Source organism: Castor canadensis, chromosome 12, assembly GCF_047511655.1.
Source record: "Castor canadensis chromosome 12, mCasCan1.hap1v2, whole genome shotgun sequence".
In the NCBI taxonomy this organism is placed as follows: Eukaryota; Metazoa; Chordata; class Mammalia; order Rodentia; family Castoridae; genus Castor; species Castor canadensis.
The window spans coordinates 112,837,313-112,864,138 of NC_133397.1; the positions used below are offsets into that span (position 1 = coordinate 112,837,313).

A 26,826-nucleotide genomic window follows, 5' to 3' on the forward strand; every position below is an offset into this window, starting at 1 on the left:
GAATTCTGCCTCACAACTCTATCACAAAGCTATTGATTGAATCTTTTTATTTCTTTGTTTTTTGGTTGGTACTGGGGCCTTGGTGCCTGCACTAGCCTTGAGCTATATTCTCAACCTTAAAAACATTGCTGTTTTTAAACAATGTTTATATAATGTTAAACAAATGGTGAATAGTTATCATTTTTACATCAAAAGTCAGGACTGATATTCACCAAAACACTTAGGTTCATAGTAACCAAATTTTCTAGTCAAATGATGCATTTTCATATTTGGTATGCTATAATCAACTCTTACAGAATTTCACTTGGGAGAGGAATAAAAAGTTTAGTCAACTCCATTTGTATTTTATTGTTGCAGTGTTCCATCCTTACTAAAAAAAAAAAAAAAAAAAAAAAAAAAAAAGGTGATACAGTAAGGACACTAGCCTGCTTTTGGCACCGAACAGTTATAAGCAACTGATCCTAATGGTTTTAAGTTTGAACATTTGGCAGGACTAGTTGACAAACTGATACTTTCCTTCTGAGTTTTTCCCCTCATGACCTAGATTTCTTTTAACCTTTTATTTCTCATTTATAAAAATATACATTTTGACAAACCTGGAAAGATCTAGCCATTATACATCATACATAAAAAGTGGCTATTAGTTTTTTAAGGTTTTCCTTGACAACATTTGAATTTGGCAACATTGTCTCTATGAGTTATTAGCAGTAACATTCCAAGTATAAATTCAGAGACATGTAGCCCCAGACATATATACATAGAGGCTTTACTTTTAACAGGTGCAAATAAAGAGTCACAGAAGGTGCTGACATTGCCACAGGTCCATCTCTATTCTCCTTCCTTTCATCATACCTGAGAGGGGCTGTTACCATGAAAACCATTTCAGAACAGGTGGCTACAACAGGAACATCAAGAAAGAAAGGAAAAAGGGATGTTGGAATGGAAATATGGAAAGGCAGTACAAATGTTATAAAAATAATTTAACTGTTATAGATTTTTATATGCAGTCAGGCCCATGGCCAAGAAGGGTAAGCAGAAAATGTCCTTTCTTACAACAGTATAAAGAACTAAAAATAAAACACCAAAAAAAAAAAATCCAACAAAGTAAAAAAGTAAAATTATTATTGACTAGCCTAGAAACTTACCTACCACGCAAAATAGTTTTTAATGAGAAAATGGAGTCCAAGTTCCAAATGCATTCAGCGAATATCTGAATGCAATGAATGAAACAGATCAGGTCTCAGCTTGCACACACATCCAGTGAAAAATAACTAAAAATTAGCAAACATGCAATAACATCATATCATGTGATGGGCACTATAAGGAAAATAAACTAGGACTCAGGAGTACACATTTTATTTTTTATTTTTTTGGCAATACTGGGAGCTTTGAACTCAGGGCTTCACACTTGCTAGGCACATAGCCGAGCCACATCCTGGCAGAGTGGCTGAAGTCTCTGAAGAAGAAGCTTTTACCCCAAACTCAAAAGGAGCTATTAAGAGCAGGAGGAAGAACAGTCCAAGAAAAAGAAACAGGCCCTGAAGCAGTAAAGCCTTTGTCTTGTTCAAGTAATTAAGAGAGCACAATGACAGGCCAGGAATAAACCTGATGGAAGAGTGGGATAAAATGAAGTCTGAAAAGTCAGACAATTCAGAGGTTTTAAAGACTATGGCTAAGAGTTGAGATTTTATTTTGCTATAATGGAAACGACCAATGAGCTTATAAGAAACTTACAATTTTGGAGCAGATCCTAATTGTTAACTGACGACAGGTTTTCATAAACCATAAGAGTAAAAGTGAATATATATATTTTTTGATGGTACTGGGGTTTGAACTCATGGCCTTGCGTTTGTTTGTTAGGTAGGCACTCTACCACTTGAGAAACTCCACCACCCCAAAAGTGAATATTTTAAACCATAAAAAATGCTCATAGCCTACTGAAATTCAGTTTATGATAATACTGGTTGCAATGTTATAGCTACTGCAATTTTTCCACACAGAATCAATAAACACCACTCTTCTATTATAACCTGGCTCTAGTAATCAGCTCCCTACCTTCCTAGCACTTATCACACTTGAATGTTTGCTGCTTGTAGTCTTTTTTTTTTTTTTCTTTTGGTCTTTTCCTTACACTGCCCTCTAAGTTCCATGAGTACACAGATCTTATCTGTTCGGTTAACATTCTTTTCCCACAGTCTCATACCATACTTAGCACTAAGCAGGTAATCAGTACTTATTGAATGATGAACAAATGTGATTCATTTAGTATTTAATGTGCACTCAGTTGTTCCAGACCCCATGGAAACAGAAAGATTGAAGTATGCCATTCCATACCCTCTTAGAAGCTCCAAGGGCTGGGGCTAGTTTTGTAAGCTGCTAAGTTATAATATGGTGTCAACCAAAGCCTGAAAAAGCATTTTCTTTGCATTTTCATATGTATGTAAAAAGTCCAACAAGCTATTTAATGACTACACTTGTTAAAATTACACGCAATTTTTGGGCCTTCATATCTATCATGTAGAACATTCGTGCTTACAGCAGCTGAGGATAACAGCCTCCTGCCTACCTTATTTCTGTCTGGACTTCAGTATGGGGAACATTTGACAAATATCACATTAAAAAAAAAAAAAAAAACCCAAAAAGTCCCAACTGTTGAGTGGAGCAAAAGGTAAACCTACACAATATCCAACCTGCTATGTGAAATTCCAGAATCCATTCCCACTCCCCTCCCCATGTCTAAGGGTGCCAAGTTTTTATCTGCACTGATTCACAGGGACTAGATACTACACAGCTCTTTCCCACCTCTATAGCACTGCTAAAGTAAAATACTAATGGCTGACACTATTGGAGGTGGGATTATAAAGAACAAGGAAGGAAAAGAAAAAGGGAGCAAAAGAAAACTAACAGGAGTAAGCTCAGCATTATTTAACAAACGATACACAACACAAGTGACAAAAACAAAAGACTTGGAAGCAAAAAGAGTGCTGTGTAATACAACTTATATCTAGTGTTTTGCTGAACTGAAATCTTGCACTTCTTAAAAAAGGAAGTAACTTTCTCCTGAGGAGGGGCGATGCAAAGCCTAGCATTTTATACATTACTTTTTATTCTCTTAAAAAGAACAGCACAGGGTGACCCTCGAAAAGAACATCACCAGCACCTTCGGCCAGCTTAAAGAACGAATATGCAGCTTACAAACTGCTATACAATAAAATGTAAATGGCATTAATATGAGGCAGATTTATCCATTTATATGTTGCAATGACAAACTGTATAAGGAGCTTTAACTAGTTTTTCCTCAGCACAGAACGAATATGCAGCAAAATACTTTCAGAATTTCAACCTCTGGATTTCTATGGGAACGCCCATAGTTGTAAATTAGTAACACTCCCAATGTCTTATCACAGTTTAGTTTGCGTTTTGAGTCAGTCAACTGAATACACAGGAATTGGAACACATCCCTGCTAGTTCGAGAGTAAGAACTGAATATTCTGACTACGTACAGGCAAAAACATACTTGTAGAAAAGCCAGCTATGAATTTGCCTCTACATGCTCACCGATGAACTAAAAGATTTCAACCAAAACCACACATTCAATACAACGATGCAAAATGGCAAAAAAAAAAAAAATGACACAAAAATGCTAAGCACCGAGTTGGACAAAACAGACCCGGCTAAATGCAAAGATCCCAATCATCCATGTGTTCCTGGGATCACGTCCTTTCTCCAAGAACACTGCTGAAAGAAACCCTAGCTGGCACCGCACAAGCTTGTCAAGATGGGCTGAAATTTCTAGAAAAGTTGCTGAGCAAGAAGCGAGGCCCAGCCACGAATCAGCACCACAAGGCGAAGCTGGCCCACGATGCTACACGGTTTATGGACTAGGCAGCACCGGGGCAGGAGGGTGTGGAGCTGACAGGCCAGGTAGGTTCCGCTCCGCAGCGCCCCAGCCCTCCACCCTCCCGACGCCGGCCAGCCGAGGTCCCAGCTACCGACCCTCGACTTGCATCCGGCGTCCCGGCTCCCGCGCAGGCGCCTCCCCACCTCCATCCCACAGCCCCCCTCACCTCCCACCACACACACTGGAGACGGGGTGGAGGGGACAGTCAACCCCTCGTGCTCCCCACAACCCGGCGCGCGAGGCCACCCTGCGGGAGGAAGGACGGCGTTCGCTTCAGCCAGCCCACACCCAGCAACACCGGAATGCCCACCCCGGAGCCTCCCAACCTTCTCTCCACAACTCCTGGGAGAAAAGGCCCTCCCACCCCCTTCCACCACGTCCTTCCCATCCCGGCCGCTTTCCCAAGACTGATTCCCATAGCCTTACCCAGACCCCAGCCAGCACACCTAGCAATAACAACTCCGACTCCAGCGGACTGGCCGACTCTGATCGGCGGCAGCACGTTTACGACACTTTCGCGATTGCCGTAAAGAGGAGTCAGAAGGAGCGGCGGCGCGCGTCGAGCTGGCCGGGCTGCTCGGGAGCGCGCTCTAGGGTCCCGCCCTGTCTCCTGCTGCCAAGAGGTTCCCGAGCCAGCGGCTGGCGCTGGCGGGGTCAGCCAGGTAAGGTAGGTCGGGAAGAAAGGTAGGGTTGGAGCTGAAGGGCTGACTGGGACGTCTGAAGCCCAACTCTTGGTCTGGAGAGTGCGTCAGAGAGTGGGATCGCGCCCTGGGCGCACCCCAGGGTCCTCTCCATCACCCCGGGTGGCAAGGCGCGCGAGCCTCCGCGGGCAAGGTGACTTACTTCCACGGGCTACACCGTGTCTGTGCGACAAACCAGAAAAGGGTGACCTGGGCCATGGGCGAGCTCCAGGGAGCACCCAAGAGGAGAGGGTGAGTGCAAGCTGGGCTCAGGTCTCCGCGCCCCACTTTTCTGTCTCCTTTCTTGGTCCTTCCCACTGTCCGCGTGCCCTAAATGGTGCTTAGTGCCAAGGTCCGTCTCCCGCATCTTTTTCTAGCTCCAGACAACGGAAATGAGATCTTTGCTCTAGTGTTACTGGGCTTTGTGAAAAAGCAGCAGTCTAAATAATGACTCTGGTTTTGTTTAAGTGGTGAATGAGAACCTTTGCCCCAGTCCCAGAAAAACTGAGTTCTTGTTGTCACTTCAGGACTCAGATTCCTTGGTGGTGGGGGCGGGGGAAGTTTGAAATTGAGATCCTTGGTGACCTTGTGTTTACAGGAGCTCTGTCTACTACCTACAATTGTATTACAGGGAGTGGTCCAGATGCATAAAGGAAATCGCTAATCCTGTGCGTCCTCCCAAGCCTGCTTTACAGTAGGATGCCTTTGGAAAACTCAGAAAGCACGGCCTAGAAATAATTTTAATTTGTAAATCAGTACCCAACTGCAATTCTTAAATTGTCTTTGCATTAACAAATTTTCATTTCTCTTTCATGTAACTTATAAAAACGTTACTTAATCTTCTAGACTCTAGAATTTAACTTCAAGGAAATTTACATTTGTCAAGAGCCTGTATTGGAATTAGAAAAATAACAATTTTCTTTTATGCTTTGTTTTGGGCCTGGTGGTCCGATGTGCCTCTGAAAGAAGCTCAGGCTTTCTGTCATCCAGAATCTTTCTTATTACTCCTTAGCAGTCACCACTTAGAGGAGACAGCATAAGAAAATCGTCTTATCCCAGTGGCTTTAAAATATTTGTGAAAAAAATTGTAGCTGGAGTTCTGCTTCATGGAGCTTCAAAGAAAGCAGAAAAGATAGGTGAGAGATGCAAAAAAAAAAATTTGTTAAACATTTTTACTGCTTTGTAAAGTTTATTCCTGCATATCTTCAAGTATTTTTAAAGGTTTCTTCAATTGTAAAGCATTATAATTCTAATTTTGCTTGGTTGAGAATTACCCTGCCATATTTTGAGTGAGCTTTCCAAGGTGATAATACCTAGGCGATTAGTAATCTCCTAACCTTCTCTGTGTACCTTCTCAGTTGTCACTGGAAACTGTTAAAACATCCAAGCCCTGCCTCCTCTAAATTGTCGGTTAAAACAACTAGAATTTTCACAGAAAAGGAGATACGCAAGCAAGATGATTCATAACTGAAAGAATTTATTCATAGAAGTTGTATCCGGGATGAGTGGCTAGTTGTGACTGTACCAAATTAATAAATCAGCTGTCACTACATTTTATGATAACTCTGCTCCAGTCTAAGGCACAACCCTTGGAGGGTTTGTCTATTTTACAAATAAGAATACTGTAACCCATAAGTTAACTTGCCTGCAATCCTATAGGTGGAAATTTGTAACGGTGGAGTTTGCATTGAGATAAATCCAGTCTCCCAGCTGTGTTCCTTACATTCATCTTATGGACTAGTTAATGCTATATTTTGCTTACAAGTAAGCTGTTGTTCTTCCCTGATTTTTATCTATATGAGAGGAAACTTCTTTTTCTGATATTCTTGTTGAGATCAGGAAAAGGTGTCTGGTGTGACAGAGGATAAGGAAGTTGAAATCCTAGAATTAAAATTTTCATTCCAGATGATGCATCACCATTATAGAAAATTCAGATATCAACTTTTTGAGAAAACTAATGCCGTAGTGATAAAAATCCCTAGACTCTGCCACTTTATCAGCAATCCTCTGTTGGGACCCCGCTTGCTCTGTGAGAGTTCTATTTTCTTCTCGCTTGCTTTAATAAATTGCATACTTTCATGCTCAAAAAAAAAACCCAAAAAACAAAAAAACCACTGTAGCTTATCGTTCAGTCCATGAGTAGTATTGGTGCATTGGTTAAAAATTACACTGTTTAAAATTATATGGATTGAAACAACAATTTCTGATTTTCATTGTATGTGGATTTCAGGATCGTAAAAGGCACAGGTTTGGGCAGTTCTGAAGACTGAAATTTTGCAAATTGATAAAACAGGTAATTTGTCTTTCATATTCTAAAATAGCATGTGGCATTGAGCATTTGAAATGTGGCGAGTGCAACAAAGAAACTGAAAATTTTAATTTATTTAATTTTAACCAATTGAAATTTTAATCTAAATAGAAACATGTGCCTATTAACTACTTATGGGCCATGCACTCTATGCTGATAATATTCCCATTTTTCAAAGGAGAAACTGGTTTGGAGAAGTTATGGTTCATACAAGTTTACACAATCTTATGAAAATAAGGTTTTTGAGCAGAGGAATACTTTAGAATAAAGATAGGATGGATGGAGGAGAAGAAAAACAGGGCAAGAGAATTGAGAATTTGAATTCCGTGGTTACAGTGCACCCTGGGAGGAAGGACGGTTGTAAATGACTTGAGAGTAGAACAGAATTGCCATTTCATAGTGCCAGTGAGGGCTTTGGAGAGGACCTGTGGTTACTCCATAGTCTTAGAATCTGGGTAATCCAGAAAAAAGTGATAATGCTGCTTTGCTGAAATAGAAAACCCAACACCAGTTAGGGGAGTTAAGAGGATTTGATTTGGATTCGTTGTTCATTCCACAAATATTGAGTGATGACTGTGGTTGAGGCCCTCTGCTGTGCTTACATGGAGGAGTGAAGCCTGTCATCTAGATGTCCTCCTAAATTTTCACACTGTAGAAGAAAAGAGCTGTAACAGATGTGCAAGTCAAGTGTTCTCAGAAGAAGGGGTGTTTACATCCAGATAAAAAGGGATTGGTGAGGGTTGTATATGGAAGATAGCAGTTGAGCTCTATTTTGAAGAAAAGGAAGAATCTATGCATGTAAAAAGATAAAATGGGGCGTGAGTGGTGTGGACAAAATGTTTTGAAAATCCTTTCTACTGGAACTCTTAAATGCCTTTTTTTTTTTTTGGTGCCAGTAGCCTTCCTGTAATCACAGTTTATGTTCCCAAAATCCACTGGACTTTCTGTAACAAGTGTGGCAAGTACCAACCTCACAAAGTTATACTAGACAAGAAGAGCAAAGATTCTCTGTGTGCCCAGGGCAAAGGGCATTATGACAGGATGCAGAGTGGCTATGGTGGGCAGACCAAGCCCATTTTCTGGGAAAAAGCTAAAAGTACAAAGAAAATTGTGCCGAGGCTTGAGTGTGTTGAGCCCAACTACAGATCTAAGAGAATGCTGGCTATTAAGAGATGCAAACATTTTGAACAGGGAGGAGATAAGAAGAGAAAGGGACAGGTGAACCAGTTCTAAGTTCTGTCTTTTGTTTTTTTATGAAGAAAATAAAATCATGAGGTCAATTTCAAAAACAACAGAAACTCCTTAATTAGATTAGATTAACCTTTTAAGTGTAGCACAGATCTTATTCTCAAGGGTAAAAAGTCAAACAAAGGCCTGAAGCCAGTGCTGAAGCTAATAGTATGTTCTTTTTAGGGGCATTTGGCTGGTAGTGGAATAAAGCACAATGAAGAAGAAGAGACAGCTTCCCTTGCTTCCTACCAGGGTTGCGAGATAGAATTCATAACTCTGTGATGTCTCAAATATACAATTCCAACAGGCCCCATTCATATGGCAGTTTGTGCAAATGGTGCCTATGTTTCAGTAGCTGACATTTTCTAAACATAAAATGTAAATATTTCCACTTGAAATTGCACAACTCAAAGCGTTGGAGAACTACCTCTCCTCAAATTCAGCCAGGATCTCAGAAATCTGCACATTCAGTGAAAGGAAGACCAGAAAAATATCTTCTTCCTGGCAAAGGAAGTTCACAGAAATTTATCAATTTTCATATAAGTCGAGGTGGGGGAATAAAGATTCCATCTGAGCATTTGAAACTATAAAGTCTGCCATCATTCTGGTTCAAGGTTGAAGTTTACATTTTACATGTTCTGAAAAACTGGAAGCCAAGAAATTAGTCAGTTTTGTAATATGCCAAAATGTTTACCAAAAACAAATATAGATCCTCCCTGAAATAATTCATCCTCAATTTAAAGCGCATTTGAAAGAATATGCTCCTAAAAGAGTATTCTTTTAGAATACTCTAAGGTTAAGATCATCTAAATATGAGCTCACAATTGAAAACCATAAAATGTGAGATGTACTGAACCAACGATAATGGAGCTGTATTCCTAAGGACTTGAGGTAGGAATTGTTGGAAACAGAAGTTAAAATAGCACTTACAGAGATGAAAGAAGAAAACCTAGAGAGTTTAGAAGTGATTCAAAATTTACACAAATTGAGAATTATTCTCTTAGTAACCTCTGCTGGAGAAAGCACCTGTAGGTACTTGGTTTCAATTAACTAAAATGAAGAAAAGAAACTGTTGATGAGATATTAAGGTGATAGGGTAAAAAAAGAGTTGGAAAGAGGAGATTATGATATTTTAGGCAGGAAATTACTCAAACCAAGCCTATAATGGTGACTTTAGTGTCAAAGGAGAAGAAACTTGTTTAGCAAGATGTAAATGTACTTATTTAGCAACAAGTCAGATGATCAGAGCAGATCACAATGCCCGTAAAAAATGGCTGAGATTTCATTATTTGGAAAGTCAGTCTGAGATAAGGAAGTTGAGCACAGTGGATTGTGGAGAATAGGAGAGATTAGGATATTTTAAAAGTTCATGGGAGATACTTAATTTTTTTAGGTAATCAATCTACGAAGGCTGTTCCTCCAAATTATTTGTACATACACAAAAAACACAGGAGGAATTTCTTGTAATTTAAAAGTATTTCTATATTTTTTTAAATTTAAAAATAAGTATATGAACATGTAATGTTTTCTAATGCACATTATTATTATTATTTGGTCTTTGTTGTTGGAAATTAAACCCAGGACCTGATACATGCCAGGCTGCTCAACCATTGAACCACATCCCACCCTCTAATTCACATTTTCAACTTATTATTATATAATATCTTCAGTTTGGAATTTAAGGGTGACAGTGATATATGGAATGTATATATTTAGGCCTTTTTTTTCCTCCCTCCGTAGGAGTTGGAAATACAATGGACAAAATAGTTGTTTCCTGCTCTTGCAGAACTTGAAAGTTTAGTGAGGAAGATAAAGCAAACAAACGAGTAACCATTTAGCGTGATCAGTTTCCTGGTTGGGGAAGTTACACAGTATTACTGGAAACAGCAGGGACAGCCAGCTGGAGCCAGAAGGACTTGAAAAATGTATAGAAGTTAACTGGGTAGGTAGTAGGATGGATGGTGACAGCATTGTGATCAGAGCAGATGATAAATACCAGTAAAAACATGGCTGTTTTCATTATTTGGAAAGTCAGCCTGAGATAAGGATGTTGAGCACAATGGATTGTGGAGAATAGGTGAGGTAAATCATCCAAACAGACAGCAATGTACATGAAGAGCCAAAGGTACATAATAGAGCAGGGTACCTTTTAAGAGCTGTGAGAAGTTTGCTATGGCATTGTAGCATAGTAGTACTACAAACTCAAGAATTAAATTACTGGAGTTTGAATTCTATGACCTATGAGCCCTATGACCTTGGGCATTTCTCTTAACCTCTGTAATTTTGTTGAGGGGTATAAATGAGAGCATGTATTTAAGGTGCTTAGTAATATTGCTAGTGTATAGTAAACACTGTTTTTGTAATAATGATGAAGATGATGATGGCTAAAGCAAGGAATTGGGAACAAAGAATAGCTAGAGGTGAATGTAGAAAGGTAAGTGGAGATCAAATGATGTAAGGACCTTCTGGACTGTGTTAACAAGGAAAGACAATTTCTATGAATTTAGGGGAAAAGAGTCTTTGTAGGAGAATAAGATAGTCAGATTAGTATTTTAGAATTAGGAGGATCACTCTGGTTTCAGGATAGTCTTAGATTGATTGTGCTCAAGACTAGAGGAAGACTGAGTAACATGTAGGAAAAACTCTTGCTCAGTAGTCAACATACATACTCTGGACACCAATAAGTGGATAACCAATCAACTAATCCATCAGTTCTGTGTCAGACGTCAGCAGAATATCCTCTGATTTGGTCCTGACAATATATACCCAGAAATAGCATCAGATTCCACAGATTGAGGGCTGAACCCACAAGTCTGTCCCTACTTCCCATGCTGCTCACAAGCCCCAGGTTGTTTCCCTGTGCTTCTGACAGACCAGCTATAAATGGGGACACCCATGATCCCTTCTTTGGGTTTGCTAGAGTGGTTCACAGAACTTAAGGGAACACATTTACCAGTTATTAAGGAATTAGGAAACACATTGTTCAGTTAAAAAGGATACAAGAAAGATCTGCATAGGGAAAGGCATGTTGGGAGGGATCAGGAATCTCCACATGTTCAGCTAGCTACCTGGAAGCTATCCATACCCAGGCCTTTTGAGGTTTTATTTTTATTTGCTAATTCATTCATTCATTCTTGTGAAAACAATGGCTTTATTTGAGAAAACTTTTTGTACACATGGACGGATTTGTACCTCTGGGCCTTCCCAGCTTGGGGCTTCAGGTGGGCAGGTTATAGCTGACAGTCTCCTTTGTGCTGCTCCAGTCACTGGTTCAGCTGTCTGAGCCTGGAGGTCCAGAGTCACAGGTTCAGCTTGATGTTGTGGTTGGGTTTTAGGGCATAAAAATTGAATGTGTTGGCCAGGTTGTGGGCCCTGGGGAAGCCAAGCTTCTCACATGCCTGAGGAGTTGTCTTGCTGTGGCACATAGCCTTGCCAGCGTGCCTGGTGAGCAGAGTGCTGTATTCCTCTGCAGTGTACTTGAAGGCAGTGAGCTTGATGTTCTGACTGACTATACTCTTCTGGTATGTTTGGCAGGCTCAGCACTATAGGATCTGGGTCAATCCTGGCCATGCCATCCATGGGGATGTCACCCGTGAGCAAATCCAACAAGTAGCTCTTTCCATCTGGGGTTCTGTGGGGCAGGAAGTAGGAGGAGGCTGTTGAAATAGGGGAGCTGCAGGCTGGTCATGGCAATGCTGATGTCTTGGAAATACTCCTCTTCCTCCCTTTTGCCATCACAGTGACCTACTCCCAATCTCTCAGCATCAGCTTCCTATTGTTCTCTAAGCGAAGGCCCAGGTGCTTAGTTAGAATTGCCAGCAGTTTGACCTGCTTGACCTGATACTCCTGGCTGAAGTTCACCCAGTCATGATGAAGGTGGTATGAGCCTCAGTGATGGCCAGCTTCATGCTGGTGTCATCAACCTGGTCTGCCAGCATTACTTCCACACCTTTTAGCACTAACTCCTTTGTTGCCCTCTGCCTAAGATCCTGGATCACCACTTGAACCCTGAATATCCCATCTTCCAGGAACATGTGGACCACTATTTTTAAATTTTTAGAACTGGGCATGGTGGTGTGCTCTTGTTGTCCAAGCTACTCAAGAGGCTGAAGTGGGAGGGTCACTTGAATTCAAGGCTAGTTGGGCAACATAGTGAGAACCTGTCTATGGCTTCAGAATCTACCACCACTTTCTTGTTCACCATGAGGGCCTGGTTGAGAGGGATGCATTTCCAAGAGGCCAGCCAGTGGGACACCCTCACTGCTGTCTAGGTGGAAAAAGCTTCTGGGAATGGGAGACCTAACTTGCCAGAGTCCACCGTAGAGGGGTTGGGGGCGATGCAGCCCTGCTGGAGCTGCACTGGCCCCCACTTCAGCTCCAACCCACCCTGGCAGAGCCCTTGCCAGTCACACAGTGTCAGAGGCTCCCTGGTGCCCAACTCCTGGAGGCCCCTGTAGTGATCCTTACCCTGACCCTGCAGGTTGCAGATCTTCCTCCAGGTTCCTGATGTTCATTCTGACATGTGTGGGGTGCTTCCTGGTGTGCCCCTTTTGATTTGTTAAGGAAATTCCATTACATAGACTGATGAAGCTATTGACCATTGATTATTAATCTTCAGCCCCCACCCCCCTTCTTGGGAGATCAGGGGTTGGGAGGAAGGGACTATAAAAGTCCCAACCTAATCATGCCTTGGTCTTTCCTGTGATCAGTCCCCCATCCCGAAGCTACCTAGAGGCTGCGGGGTTCCACATCTGCTGGTTTAACCAACTATGGATTGAAAGTATTAGAAAAAATTCATTGGTATTGAACATGTACAAAGTTTTTTCCTGCTCTTATTCCCTAAACAATAGTGTAAAAGCTAGTTGCATAGCACAGCTAGTTACATAACATTTACACTGTGTTTGGCACTATAAGTAATTGAAATGATTTAAAGAACATGGGAAGATAGGCATAGATTATATGCAAATACCATGCCATTTTACACGAGGGACTTAAGTATTTTGTGGTTTTGGTCTCAGTGAGGTGTCCTAGAACCAGTTCTCCCGAGGATATGGATGGACAAGTACATATTAACAATAGCACAGAGACCATTTAGGAAGTTATGATAATAATCTGACCAGTGATGGTGGTGGTTTAGGTTGAGTGAAGATGGAGAGAAGGGGGAGATTGGAACAAAAGTTAGGAGAATCAGCAGTGTTAATACTTGGTTATGTGTGGGAAGATGGGCAGAGAGTTTGAGGCTATGGCCAGAGGGTGAATCTTGGTTTATTTACTGAAAAGCAGATGTAGGGTTGGCATGAGGGATGCTTTCAGAAGGGGAACAGCTGTAGGTGATAGGTACAAGGTTGTGGGAGTTGTGGGGATGTGGAATGGGGAAGACTTTGGATTATTGTTTCTAATTTGTTTTTTCTCCTACAGAAGACTTGTTTGAAATGTGGTGGTTTCAGCAAGGCCTCAGTTTTCTTCCTTCAGCTCTTGTAATTTGGACAGCTGCTGCTTTCACACTTTCATACATTACTGCAGTAACACTCCACCATGTTGACCCTGCTTTGCCTTATATCAGGTCAGTGAAATATTTTTATTTGTATAGGAGACTTTTTATGACTCATTCATTATTTACATTGAAGCTAACATTTCATGTCAACATTTTAAAGTTTGGGTTTTTATGTCAGTATTACAACAACAAGGAAACATAAAAGGAACTTATATTCGACTCTTTCTATGTATAATAGAGAAATGTGGAGACAGTTAAAGAATCGGTTAATAGACTGTGACCCCTTAGAGCTTTGTCTTTCCAGTAAGTGTTTGAGGTTGCCTTGGGACATAGAGTGGGAATTATTTTCCCCTTAAAATTCAGAAATGCTGTAAACAAACAAGAGTGATAATAGGAAAAGATAGCAGTACTGACACAGGCTTATCGATCTACTTACTATGTTCAAGGAAGTGTTCTAATTCTTCATGTGTTGTATAATTGAATCCTTACAACACCCATATGAGGAGAGGAGGATGTGTTAGTCAGCTTTCTGTTACTGTAACAGATATCTGAGATGATTATAAAGAGAAAACTTTATTTTGGCTCACAGTCTTAGGTGTCTATCCCTGATCAATTAATTGGCCCAATTGCTTTTGGCCTGTGACAAGGCAGCACATCATAGCAGTAGCACATGGGGGAGCAAAACCATTCACCTTATGACCTGGAAGCAAACGAGAATAAGAAGGGGGACAGGGTCCTTTAATCTTCTTCAAGAGCATGCCCCCAGTGACCTAAAGAATACCCACTAGGCTCTACCACCTCCCAATAGTGCCTTCCTGGGGACCAAACCTCTAACACATGGGCCTTTGTGGGGCATTTAAGATATAAACTGTGGCAGAAGAAATGGGGTCCAGGGAGGTTAAGTGAAATGCAGAATGGCATCAACTCAGTAAGTGTTGGAACCAAGATGCAAACCTGTTGTGTTTGACTCTAGGGGCTGTGCTCTCACTCGTTAATGATATGCCCATTAGAAATTTCAAAGCAGTAAGTATCAACAGTTACCAGTTTATTATACACACACTCTCGCTAGGTAAGCACTCTGCTACACGAGCTACCTACCATCACCCATCCTCAGTAATATCGTCGAAATCTCAGAATTATCTGTAGCTTAATTATGGGTATTCATCTGTATGTGCTATGTTCATAACCTTTTCTTAAATTATAAAAGCAGTGAGTAATTAGTGCAACAGATTTTAAGAAATACCACAGTGATTAAAAAACAAAAAATAAAAATCTCTTTCTGACCCTAAAGTTCCCCAGCAGTCATTGATAGTTTGGTAGCATTCTTTCCAGTTTGCTTTGTCCTGTTGTCTATGTTTATACAAAACTTTCCTTTCTTACTACTTTTAACACTTTTTTGGTTTTTAATTTTCATTTATAAAAAGTGATAACATGTTGATATATAAATTGCTTCATTATTCTGCCCCCCTTTTTATGGCTTTTAGAAAACAATAGTAGAATAAAGATCCTGTAACATAATTTAATACACATGTGCTGATATTTAGGTAGATTCATAGACATGAGATTGCTGGATAGGTAGTAGGGTAGTTTAGTTTGACTCGACCAAATGTCTCTCTGAAAGTGTTTCCTCAATTCGTGCATTCACAAAGAGGATATGAGAAAAGTCATAATCATTATGAATGGTTTCTGAGCTATTAAGGCTTAAACTTTTACATAAAAGTGAAGTGAATTAAACAGGGAGGGAGATGAGAAAAACAGTTACAAAAATACCATTGCTAAATATTATTAAACAACTCAATGTTTTAATGGAAATGATCCTACCTGGAATATAGCTAGGTCTAACAAAAGAAGAATTCAGCTTCTATATGACGCCTTTGAAACAACACAGCTCCAGAAAGATGCTGAATGAGTTGCCTTAAAAAAAATTAAATAGTGTTCTTTGTTTTGTAATTCTTTCATTTGTTTACATTCTGAGAATAACCTTTCCAATATGGAAATAGCAAACTTAACCAGAATGTTCAGTTTGGCTTTTTAAAATGTCAAGTAAAGATCTAGGCATTGCCATCTATCTACATTTGTTGTTTCTGCAGTGAAATGGTACCACGCAAAGGACAAGGGACATCAGGTGCACTTAAGAATGTTCACAAAATCCCCAAATTTTTATAATTTAAGGTTCTAATTTGAATGATTTGGTAATGATTACCACTGTGTTGATCAGACTCTAAGAAGCCAGACCATTCTTTAGTGACTTCAAGAGAAGACACATGCTTAAGATTCATGAGGGCCCATCAGTATTTTATTTACCCTTTGAGAACTTGTCTTCTTTCATTCTAAAGAACTTTAAATAATGAGAAGCCACTGCGTTCTTTTTGGGAGTTTCAGTTCTCTGACAGTACTACATGTGATTTTCTAATTGTACTCTGGACACTTCCTTTTCTCTCCTTCTCCTTCTGCTTTTTTATTTTTCAGCTAATAAACTGGGATCTTTCTCCAGTATTTTAAGATATTTAAACTTTAGTACTTATTCTTCTCTTAGGCTCATTTCCTCAATCTACAAAATAATTAAGTTAAACTATAGATATTCTACAAAATTCCTTTCAGTTTCTAGGCCCTATTGAAAAGGTTTAGTTGTTACAGCCCCAAAGGACATAACCAAATGTAAATGTTACTGCAAAGGCAAATTTTGGTGCAAGTGCACTTCAGGTGTTCTCTTTGTCCGTTCCAAGTTTGATGCCGAAGTGGGTTGCATAAGACAAGCTACTGGAGCACAAGAAGAAAATACCAGAACGTCTTTGTATATCTCTTAATAGAAAGATGCTTGAACTTTATAGATATTTAATATATATAATAATAATAGTGTAAACATATCTATTTTGAAGTTACATGGTCAGATTTTTTTGTGTGAGTGAGGGATGGTGTGTAATCTAAATAGTTTGGTGACCACTGTGTTGAAGTTCTATGTTAATGAGGTGATACACATGCTTGTTTTCATTTTAGGCTAGTTGATGTCATTTTGTTTTACAGCCATATATCTGGCTAAGCCAACCATCTTGAAAATGCATGCTATTACTTTCTTTTTGGGGTAATCCAAAGCAGGGACATCATTTGAATTACAACTACTAAAACTATTCGGATTTTTTTCTCTGATTATAACAATAATACACACACATTGTAGAAAACTTGAAAAGTAGAAGGAACAAAAAGACCCCATAGTTCCCATTCCCAGAGATGGTCAAAGGGTAACAAAATCTTCTGCATGTGAAAGATATGTTTTATTCTTTTTTATTTATTCCTTTGTAAATACATTATTCCTGTTTTTCCATTTTCACTGTAGACTTTTTTTCTTTTTTAAAGAGAAAGACTCACAGAGTTGTAGAGTTGGAAAGAACATTTCTTAGAATTCATGTTTGATACTTTCCTTTTCTTAAACCCTTAATCCAGATGTTCACCCAATTACTGATTTTTGCCAGACACGACTTTCTGTGTCTTTTTATCCTTAGTACGTTGTCTTAGGTGAGATGCTGATTATCTCTTTCCTATATTACTTTAATTCAAGACCAAAGACTTTGTCTTTTTTAATCCTTTAGTAGTTTGAAGTGAAGGAAAGTAACTAATATTCAGTGGGTGTCTGCACACGCATCACCACACATCTTACTCTATCCTTACATTGATCTGATGAGGTTGGAAATGAGTGAATAGCTCTATTTTGCAGATCAAAGAGTAGTCTCAGGGAGATAAGAGAATATGCCCTAGCTTCCCCAGTTGGTAAATGGTGGATTTTCTATCTGGGTTTTTAATCCCACAGTATCCTGAAGACATACGCATTGTGATGCACTGTGCTTATTTTGACAGAAGCCTGGTCAGAATGCCAAGCATCACTATCTGCTAGAGGAGAGGTCCAAAGCTATAGTAAAGAGGGTGCTCAAAATTAGTCTTGAATGTAAGCTCCATGAGGGCAGGAGGTTAGTCTGTTTCACTTTGTATTCTTGTCCCGAAAGTGATGCCTGGCACATAAGTGCTTGATAAATATTTTTTAATTGATCAGTAGATAAACAGGTGTTTATTGAATTGTAGGCTGAGTCAACAAGAGGTGTAAAAGTGTGAGAGCTGTGAAAGGGCCTGCGGTTAGGGAATCCTGGTAAGATAAATGCATATGCTTAGTTGATGGTAAGCCAGGAACACATCAAGGATAACTTTTTTTTTAAATAAGTTTATGTTTATTTCTATTATGTGAAAGGGTGTAATCTTAAATGATAGAAAAAAGTGAAGTAGGCAAATAAACTCAAGTTATCATGTGTTCTCTTTATAAAATGATGTGAGAGTTGAGCTCAGGGGCTTTTAAATGACAAAGAGCTTGAAGTAACTCCGTTATTACTCATGCCTTAGAAGAAATATGCATGGATATCTGTGTAGTGTGAAAAAACCACAAATTTTCTTTTTTTCTTTTAGTGACACTGGTACATTAGCTCCAGAAAAATGCTTGTTTGGGGCAATGCTAAATATTGCTGCCGTTTTATGTAAGTAATGAGACTTGTTTTAATGCTCAAAATTATTAGCTAAATTGCTATTTTGTTCTTTAAGCACTATTGTGTTGCTTATTTTCTAGTTATACTTGAAAAATATTATCACTAAATTATTCATTACAGTTATGCTCCTTTTAAAGAAAAAGCTTTTGTAGAAATGCCAAAGTATGTAAATAAACCTTGAAGAAATATCTCTAGGGCTGTTTGACTGCTCATCCAAATAGGAGTTGCAAGTACATCCAAATATTCTTGAAGCCTTAGGTGAACTTAAGCAACCAGTAGGCAACAAGAAATGTAGCTACAGTTGACCACAACTGAATTCCTTCGGGTTAAACAGTTTAGACACTTAAGAATGGAGAAGGAAGTATGAGCTGATTTTTGAATGATATTCAAATGCCAGAGGAACATACTGTAGTGCTTCCTATTCCCATTCATTTGTCTGTGAACCAAAACTTTTACTGATTTACTAAAACATTTTTCAACAAATATAATCATTTTAAATATTCTATTTGTCCATAAAATATTTATTATTTGCTTGTATAAAAACCAGAAGTCAGGAAAACAAGGAAATTTGATTTATACCTAAGGTCTTCAGAAATACATCTGCAAAAGTATTTCTCTGCTACGTTTCTATAGTCCTGAGTTCTTCAGCACTATTTCTGCAGTAGGAAGTTTGATTTGGCCCTTTAAAAATGAGTATGGTAAAATGGGCTTTATTTTCCTGCGTAATTGACTGTAATATCTGATTGAGCCAAGTTGGAGTAATTTGAAATAAAATGACATGAGAGTGAGGTAAATCAGCTTTTGATTTTTTTGCCTATGCTCATTTCATCCAAATTCTAGAACTGCTTATTTTGATTTTGATACTAATCATAAAAATAGATTTTTATATAAAAATATTTGTGATTTTTAAAAGATATCAAACTTGACTTAAGTTTTATACTAAATATTTGTAGATATGAGACTCACAGAAGTCAAACAACTTATTCAGGCACACAGAACTACCAGTAGTTCTATGATACAACCTTAAAATTTCTTAAAAATCTGTAACTTTTTTTTTTTTTTTTTCTGCTCTTCTCAGATTAACTTTGAAAGGGAAATCTTTCCGTGTGGATAGCAGTGACTGTTGTGAAGTCTTCACTGGCAACTGTATTTTCTATGGTCATTTATTACTTTGTTTTTTTTGGATTATCTCTTTCCAGGCATTGCTACCATTTATGTTCGTTATAAGCAAGTTCATGCCCTGAGTCCTGAAGAGAACCTTATCATCAAATTAAACAAGGCTGGTCTTGTACTTGGAATACTGAGTTGTTTAGGACTTTGTCTTGTGGCAAATTTCCAGGTTTGTGTTTTAGCCCAGCCGTAGGTATTTTCCTGAAGTGTATCATATTACATGTTAAAAAGGAAACCTGAAACATTCAGTTACATGCTGTTACTCTTTCTTTTTTTTGTGGGATTGGAGTTTGAACTCAGGGCCTCATGGTTGCAAAGCAGATGCTCTACTACTTGAGCCACACCTCCAGTCCATTTTGCTCTGGTTATTTTGGCTATGGGGTCTTGTGAACTCCTTACCTGCACTGGTCTCTAAACAAGAGCCTCCAGATCTCAGCCTCCCAAGTAGGTTAGATTACAGGAGTGAGCCACCAGCATTCAGCTGTTACTCTTTCTTTATCTTAACACAATGTATCTACCATCTTTATATTATTGGATCTTCTTAGAAACAGCTACTTTTGCAATTAAAAAAATCATGTTCAATAATCTAAACAAACAAATTATTGTAATATTTTTTCAGGATCCACAAGACAGTTATTAGACTTCATTACTACTTAATTGGAGGTTACTTCAAGACCAAACAGAACTGATTTAAATAAGTGGTACAGTTAATTTTAAACATTGGTTATTTTGTTTTGTTTTTAATATGCCTAACAAGTCACAATCCTTTACCTACTTTTTATTCTTGTGTGGATGTTTCCTAAGTGCTTGGCTCTGTACATGAGGAAGCAAGGGAGGATGTGTAGCTTTTCCATCTTTTTCTTCAGGAATTCTTTAAAGTAGCATTCACCCTTCACCAAATACAGTCACGTGACACTTAATGATAGGGATGCCTTCTGAGAAATGCATTGTTGGCACTTTTGTTCTGCAAACGCCATGCATGGCACATATACAAGGCAGCTATGACGTCACTAGGCAATTTAATCTAGTGGGACCACCATTGTAAATGCTGTCCATCGTTGATGGGATGTCACTGTTTGGTCGTGACTATTCTGAAGACTCTCCTCTTTCCTGTCTATTGGCATTCTTTCAGAGGAGTCTTACATCCTGGATATGTGGTATTTTTTTGATTAATCTCTCTGCAGTCTTTAAAGTTTCAATTTATACATTTGACAATTTGTTTAGCATCCAATGGTTATTTAAGTCTATAAATACTCATACAAATACACACACACACACGTGGTCATATTCTGTGTCTCTTATTTAATGTCTTCTAATTTTACCTGCTTCTGATTGGTCTCCTGGGTTTTTTGTTTTGTTTTGTTTTTTGTTTTTTATGGGCTACTGGGGATTGAATCAGGGGTTCAGGTTACCTAAGGAAGCACCCTACCACTTTGAGCTATGCCCACAGCCCTTTTGTTTCCAAGATAGGCTCTTACCAGAGTTCCCTGGGCTGGTCTCAAACTCAGGATCCTCCAGCCTCTGTATCCCGAGTTGCCGGGATTGTAGACTTATGTGACCATGCCTGGCCTTCAGTTTTTTTAGTAATAGTTAACACTACAGGTGAGTATCCCTTATCTGAAATGCTTGGGATGAGAGGCGTTTCAGATTTTTGGAGTTTTGTGGGTGCTCAAAAAGTTTTGGATTTTGGAGCATTTTTAAGTTTCCAATTTTTGAATTAGGGATCCTCAACCTGTAGCAATCTCCAAAAATATACTCCAAGTGAATAATAATTAGTGTATAGTTGTTGGAGCAATGCCAAATTTTCAGTGGTTTATCACAATTAAAGTTTTGTTGTTGTTTGTTTTGGTGTTGTGGGTCGAACCCAGGGCCTTGTAAGTTACATCCCCAACCCAGAAATTTATTTCTTACATACATGCATCTAAGTTTTTTGCTTTGTGTTTTTTGGTTGACAGGTATCTTTTCTCACAGCGTCTATCCATCTTTAGAATCTATCATGCCCTAGGACCTAACTGTTTTCTGCATCTATCTTGCTGAAATAGTAAAAGAGATGCAAAAATCACACCTGCTTCTTAAAAGCTTCAACCTATGTTTTTTAAAAAAATAAATCAGTGACACTTATTAAAGAATGGTGCAGGCTGAATTTCTTTAGGACCATCTCTATAGGTGAAGGAATCCCTGACTTCTGTGGGGTTTTGCAGTAGGGGAGAGAGATTGGACTTAATTTTGAATTCAAAGAAAAAGAGGAATTTATAGCCAACAAGTAGAGTTGGGGTTGGTGGTTGGAAATTACTAAGAGGAAACATGAGGTTAGGTAAGAAGGGATTCTGGCTAAACCCACCTAGTGGGATTCTTGCTGAAGGCAGGGACATTGCCAGGGTGGCGGTGGAGCTTGAGGAACAAGATCAGGGTGATCAGATATTAAGGATGGTGTATCCTAGCTAAATCGATCGAGGGAGAGGCCTTGCCAAAATTGGACAATGCAGAGATGCATGTGGAACCGCAGAAGTCAGGCCTAGTTGAAAGATTGTTCAGAAGAATCTGAGTAGAATTTGGTGAAAGAGATTCCTTGTCATCTGGCAGTGATTCACATCATTCCATTGACTTTCATTTGCAAGAAGTAGAGTGGACAATGGGCCTGACCTGAAAAAAATGGAGTTTTACTAGACCATAGTTTCCGGGAGCAACTCTGTACTGTGGAAGGGGAATTTTGGTGGACAGTTAACTAGCTGTTATAGAGTTCTGCTTTCCCTTATCAGTTCCTGTAACTAAATGTTAAAAAATGTTTTGGGTAATTTTTAGACCGTGGATAGTGATGTAGCAGTTGTAGTGTTGTGGCCCTTCTGGTAACAATATCTCATCACCTGTGTAGGAAAAATGAATCCCAGCTATATGCACCACCCAGTAAATTCCAGTAGCAGTTCCTGGTAGCAAGCGCACAAGCTGCCTTTCTGCCTTTATCTCATTTGCCTACTAAAACAGTTTGTATACTTTTTTGGTGTTTTATTTTCAACTTTCATTCTAAAATACTTTCATCACAGGAGTCCTTATGTTCTTTTAATTTTGGATCAAATTACTCTTTCTCTGTTGATTGTATCTCCTGTGCAACATTGGCCCTGTTGAATGTCCACTTCATCTTTCACTGATGGTTTCTTTGCTGGGCCCTGTTTATCAGCCAATCCTGTAGCATTACCCAAATATCAAATATCTCTCCTTACTTTCTTTTTTCCTTGAGCAGTACTGGGATTTGAACTCAGTTTTGTACCAGGTATTTTACTACTTGAACCACCTCCATCCCTTCTCTTCCTTCTATTTCCCTGCACACCATCTCCTTGTGAGCCAACTTGATTTCATCATCTCTCACCTGGACCTCTGCCACAACCTCCTTAGTAGTTCCTGTGTCCACTCTTATTTTCCTTTCATCAGTTCTTCATTTTGCAGCCAAAGTGATCTAACTCAAAGGTCTTCTGTAATCTAGCTCCTGTCACTTTTAAGCAGATGGTATATATGTTAAAAAGTAAATGTAAGTGGATATCTATAAGAAAAATAAGGTAAAGGAGAAAAAAATTATCATTTTTTGTAATCCCTGATGCATAATCAAAATCAATCAAACCGATGCCAAGGTCTTAAATTGCATTGAAATTTAAATTGGATTTAAATTGAAACTCCCTCCTCCTCTCATTCCCAGCCATCCTAATCTTCCTTCCCTTATAATACCCTTTTCTGTTACCCTTATCAACATGTAGTTTACAGAGAAATTTCCTTACTTATTATTTGCATACCTTTGCTAGAATGTAAATTCTGTGAGGGCAGAGTTTTTATCCATTTTGCTCAGGGCCTGGCACCTAGGAAGCACCCAAAAGACATATTATTAAATGAGTAAAAGAATAAATGAATGATTGTCATTTTCAGCGATACCATATGAAATCATTTGGTTTTACTGTAATCTCTATGTTCATGTTGCGTAATGTGAGATTAAATTGCTTCAGGAAATAATTTGTTTGTAGAATCTGCAGAGCTTCTTCACCCGGTGAATGTCCTGTTGAAATCTCTGGCTTATGTGTTTAAATGTTATATTGGCAGTGTGTTCTGAGTTTCTCTCCTTGACATACTTCTTTTTCTGCCTCTTAGAAAACAACTCTTTTTGTTGCACATGTAAGTGGAGGTGTGCTCACCTTTGGTATGGGCTCTTTATATATGTTTGTTCAGACCATCCTTTCCTACCAAATGCAGCCCAAAGTTCATGGCAAACAAGTCTTCTGGATCAGACTACTGTTGGTTATCTGGTGTGGAGTAAGTGCGTTTAGCAGTATCCTTTGCTGTAATCTGAGGCTACAGTTGGAAGGGAATTGAATAACAAAATTTAAGACAACACTATTGGCACAGTATAAGCAGTTTTTTTGTGGGAGAGAGTCTTAGGTAACGCTAAACTGAAGGATTTGAACGATGAAATTCAGTTTGAAATTTAATAACTAAACCAGAAACAAAGATAATGGTTAGCCAAATCATAATTCAAATGAAATGAAAGATGCAATAACACCCTTCCTCCCTCCTAACAACAATTATCTGACAGGTTTATGATAGGATTGCCAATTATCCAAGCAAAGAGGGAAGGGATTGACTATGAGAACCATTTGGTGATCCCCTGGATGTAGTTTTAGTTTTACTACTGCCTTGTGATATTGTTCAAGAAAATGAGTTTGGACCTTGGCAACAAATGTATGAGTTACTGTTTTGGACTTTTAAAGTGATTTTGGATCTAAAAGTTTAAATTCACAGGTCTTCTCTAAGATTCTTCCTTGACTTATTTTTTTATAGTGCTGACTTGCTCATCAATTTTGTACAGTGGCAATTTTGGCACTGATGTAGTACAGAAACTCCACTGGAATCCTGAAGACAAAGTAAGAACTTAAGAGTTTATAAAACTTAGGTTTGTTTTTTTTAAAAAGATGACTATTTTGGTTGGTTTTGATGTGTTTTTCATTTTATCACTAACAATGAAAGTTCTATGATAGAGTAATGAACTACATATTAGATTTTTTTCTAGATATGATGAAGTTTATGTAGAACCATATTTTCCTGTTACCTATGATAGTAGATATTTTTAAGACATGGGTAGAATTGTGATGACAAGAGTTTCCCTAGACATTGACTCCCCTAAACGTGTACATGGTATACAATATGCCCACTGAGAATTTTTGTTATCATTAGAATACTTATTTTCTGAATTGAAAAGATGTCTTCTCCCACTTTTTGTTATCTAGAACCTTATTATGGGTTCTAAATTTGTGGGTTTCAGTATAGTAGATATGGGAATGTAGATAACATCTTTGATCCTGAGAATAGGGGAGGGGCATAAACTAAGTCTGAAATGAGTTTATGTATTTTGATGTTTTTGAGAATTAATGAAATAATTTATTAGAGTCTCCAAATTACAATCCAAATTATACTTAATATTCTAAAAATAGCCCTTATTAAAGTTTGTGATGAACAGTCACAAACTTTTTGGGGGGTGTATTTTATGAATATCACACCTCTGGGAACAGTAGTAAGTTCTTGTTTGCAGAATGGAAATTCTATTTTGTCTTAATTACCTAGGTGGAAATTTTATTTGTTCCAGGTGAAACTAAAATTTGTTCAAAAGTTGAAAGGCAGACTGGCCTATGAAAATTCAGGATTTTCAGTGGAGAAATACTATACATTATTTGAATAAAATTTCACAAAACTTCTTTTCTCCCTGTCACTCAAGGGTTATGTGCTTCACACGGTCACTACTGCAGCAGAATGGTCTATGTCATTTTCCTTCTTTGGTTTTTTCCTGACTTACATTCGTGATTTTCAGGTAAAAAAAAAAAAAAAGATAGTATTAGACTTTTTTTTGGTACTGGGGTTTGAACTCAGTTGCTTACACCTTGAGCCACTCCACCAGCCTTTGTTTTTAATGATGGGTTTTTTTGAGATAGAGTCTTGCAAGCTATTTGCCTGGGATGGCTTCAAATTACAATCCTCATGATCTCTGCCTCCTGAGAAGCAAGGATTACAGGCATGAACCAGTGGTACCCAGCAAGAAAAGACCCTATTAGACTTATGCAGCCAAACTTCCTTCTGGTGGAATCACAGAACATTCCATTGTCAAGTGTCTAGTCTTTTAAAAAATTAGTGTTTAAAATCTGGCTCCAGAAATAGTGATACAAAGAGAGTAACTTCTCCAGTAAAATTGTTTCTGTTGGGGAAGTAGTCTATTGATAGCAAGATTCAGCCTTGAAACTGGAGTTGCAAAACATATTTGAAGAACTTCTTTCATAGAATTTATATAAATCTGTGAACATTTACTTAGATCAGTGTAAACAGGGAACTTTCTGAATACAGAGGGTTGGTTTTCCCTTATCACTTGGTGCTAAGGATGATACCTTTGGCAGTAGAACAGCTTTCTCACTCTTGTTACCTATTAGATTGATTTATATCTCCAATCACATAAGATACTCTATAGAACATATTGGATAAGTAATCTCTCTTTAAAGAGCAAACTTCCCTGTATAATTTTCTTTTCTGTTCCAGAAAATTTCTTTACGGGTAGAAGCCAATTTACATGGATTAACCCTCTATGACACTGTTCCTTGTCCTGTGGTCAGTGAACGAACACGACTACTTTCCAGAGATTTTTAATGAAAGGATAAAATATTTCTGTGATGATTATGATTCTCAGGGATTGGAAGAAGGTTCACAAAGTTCTGTATTATACCTGAAATTTTCAACCAGTTAATCAAGACTGACAGTGACATGAATGCTGATAATCAGGAGACATGAATAAGCCATTTGATAAGTTATCTTAAAGGATATCATCAAGAGGACTACTTAAAAAACATTTACTTTTTTTTTTTATCTCAGAAAATAAAACCAAAGAACTACGACATTGAAGGGTTTTTTTCTACTTTTTTTAAGAGACCAAGCAGTATGTACAACTCAGCCTCATGTATATGTATTTTGTAAGTAAAAGCATCTTTTGTGAGGGGCATTTTTATGAGAAATACTTTTCCCTGACTCATGTAACCAACATTGGTCAGGAAATCATTTAGAACTGGATTTTGAAATTAGAATCTTAACATGTTAATACATTTCTTATAGTGTTAAAACATTTTGTTGTTGTTGTTCTGGAATCCACTTTTAAATGGGAGAAGACCTGAATTCATGTGAGTTTTTTATGGCTTAAACTTTGCATGGAAGATTCAGTAGATACTGATTTGATTCTGGCCACAAGCCAGGTACTATGCCAACTGATAGATCATATTTGCTTTTAGTAGATTTCATGAAGTCTAGTCTGTTAAGAGATTTTTAATTACTAGTGAGACGTTTTCAGTAGTAAATTTACTCCTGTCATGTTTTACATAAAACAAAGGCTAATATTCATAAATAAGGATAAGAAGTTTCTGAATAAAGCATAAATGGTTAATATCAAACAAAAGTTACCCCAACCTGCGGCAAGAGTTTCTTAGATTTTCATTTATATCATAATTACT

At 38.3% G+C, this 26,826-nt stretch overlaps 2 protein-coding genes across 11 annotated transcripts in view; one reads left to right on the plus strand and one right to left on the minus strand.

The window, feature by feature from the left end:
• The window catches only part of Cept1 (choline/ethanolamine phosphotransferase 1), a 39,568-nt gene extending 35,099 nt beyond the window's left edge, over window positions 1–4,469 (minus strand). For 2 of the 3 annotated variants that reach the window (XM_020184375.2, XM_020184376.2), the window contains exon 1: window positions 4,328–4,469. The gene's annotated coding sequence lies outside the window, so the exon portion shown is untranslated. The remainder of the gene's footprint in view (window positions 1–4,327) is intronic. The other variant, XM_074050777.1, reaches the window with a different exon arrangement.
• Window positions 4,417–26,444, plus strand: Dram2 (DNA damage regulated autophagy modulator 2). Of its 8 annotated transcripts, none has more exons than XM_074050778.1 (10): window positions 4,417–4,563; window positions 5,594–5,717; window positions 6,812–6,874; window positions 13,538–13,682; window positions 18,063–18,130; window positions 19,339–19,478; window positions 23,441–23,618; window positions 24,128–24,210; window positions 25,059–25,151; window positions 25,868–26,444. In XM_074050778.1, exons 4-10 carry the CDS (start codon window positions 13,552–13,554, stop codon window positions 25,973–25,975), a joined length of 801 nt encoding a protein of 266 aa, XP_073906879.1. In that variant the 5' UTR covers window positions 4,417–4,563; window positions 5,594–5,717; window positions 6,812–6,874; window positions 13,538–13,551; the 3' UTR covers window positions 25,976–26,444. The 8 variants fall into 8 exon arrangements, with proteins under 8 accessions (XP_073906879.1, XP_073906885.1, XP_073906880.1 ...); XM_074050784.1 differs by having other exon boundaries at window positions 13,541–13,682; XM_074050779.1 differs by having other exon boundaries at window positions 4,422–4,568.
• The last annotated feature ends 382 nt before the right edge of the window (window positions 26,445–26,826 follow it).

Excerpts from the sequence above, each read along its gene's own strand:
- Dram2 (XM_074050778.1), top strand. The coding sequence starts at position 13,552 with ATGTGGTGGTTTCAGCAAGGCCTCAGTTTTCTTCCTTCAGCTCTTGTA. Across the intron at positions 13,683-18,062 it reads CCTGCTTTGCCTTATATCAG|TGACACTGGTACATTAGCTC; the intron begins GTCAGTGAAATA and ends TTTTTCTTTTAG. Across the intron at positions 25,152-25,867 it reads CTTACATTCGTGATTTTCAG|AAAATTTCTTTACGGGTAGA; the intron begins GTAAAAAAAAAA and ends TTTCTGTTCCAG.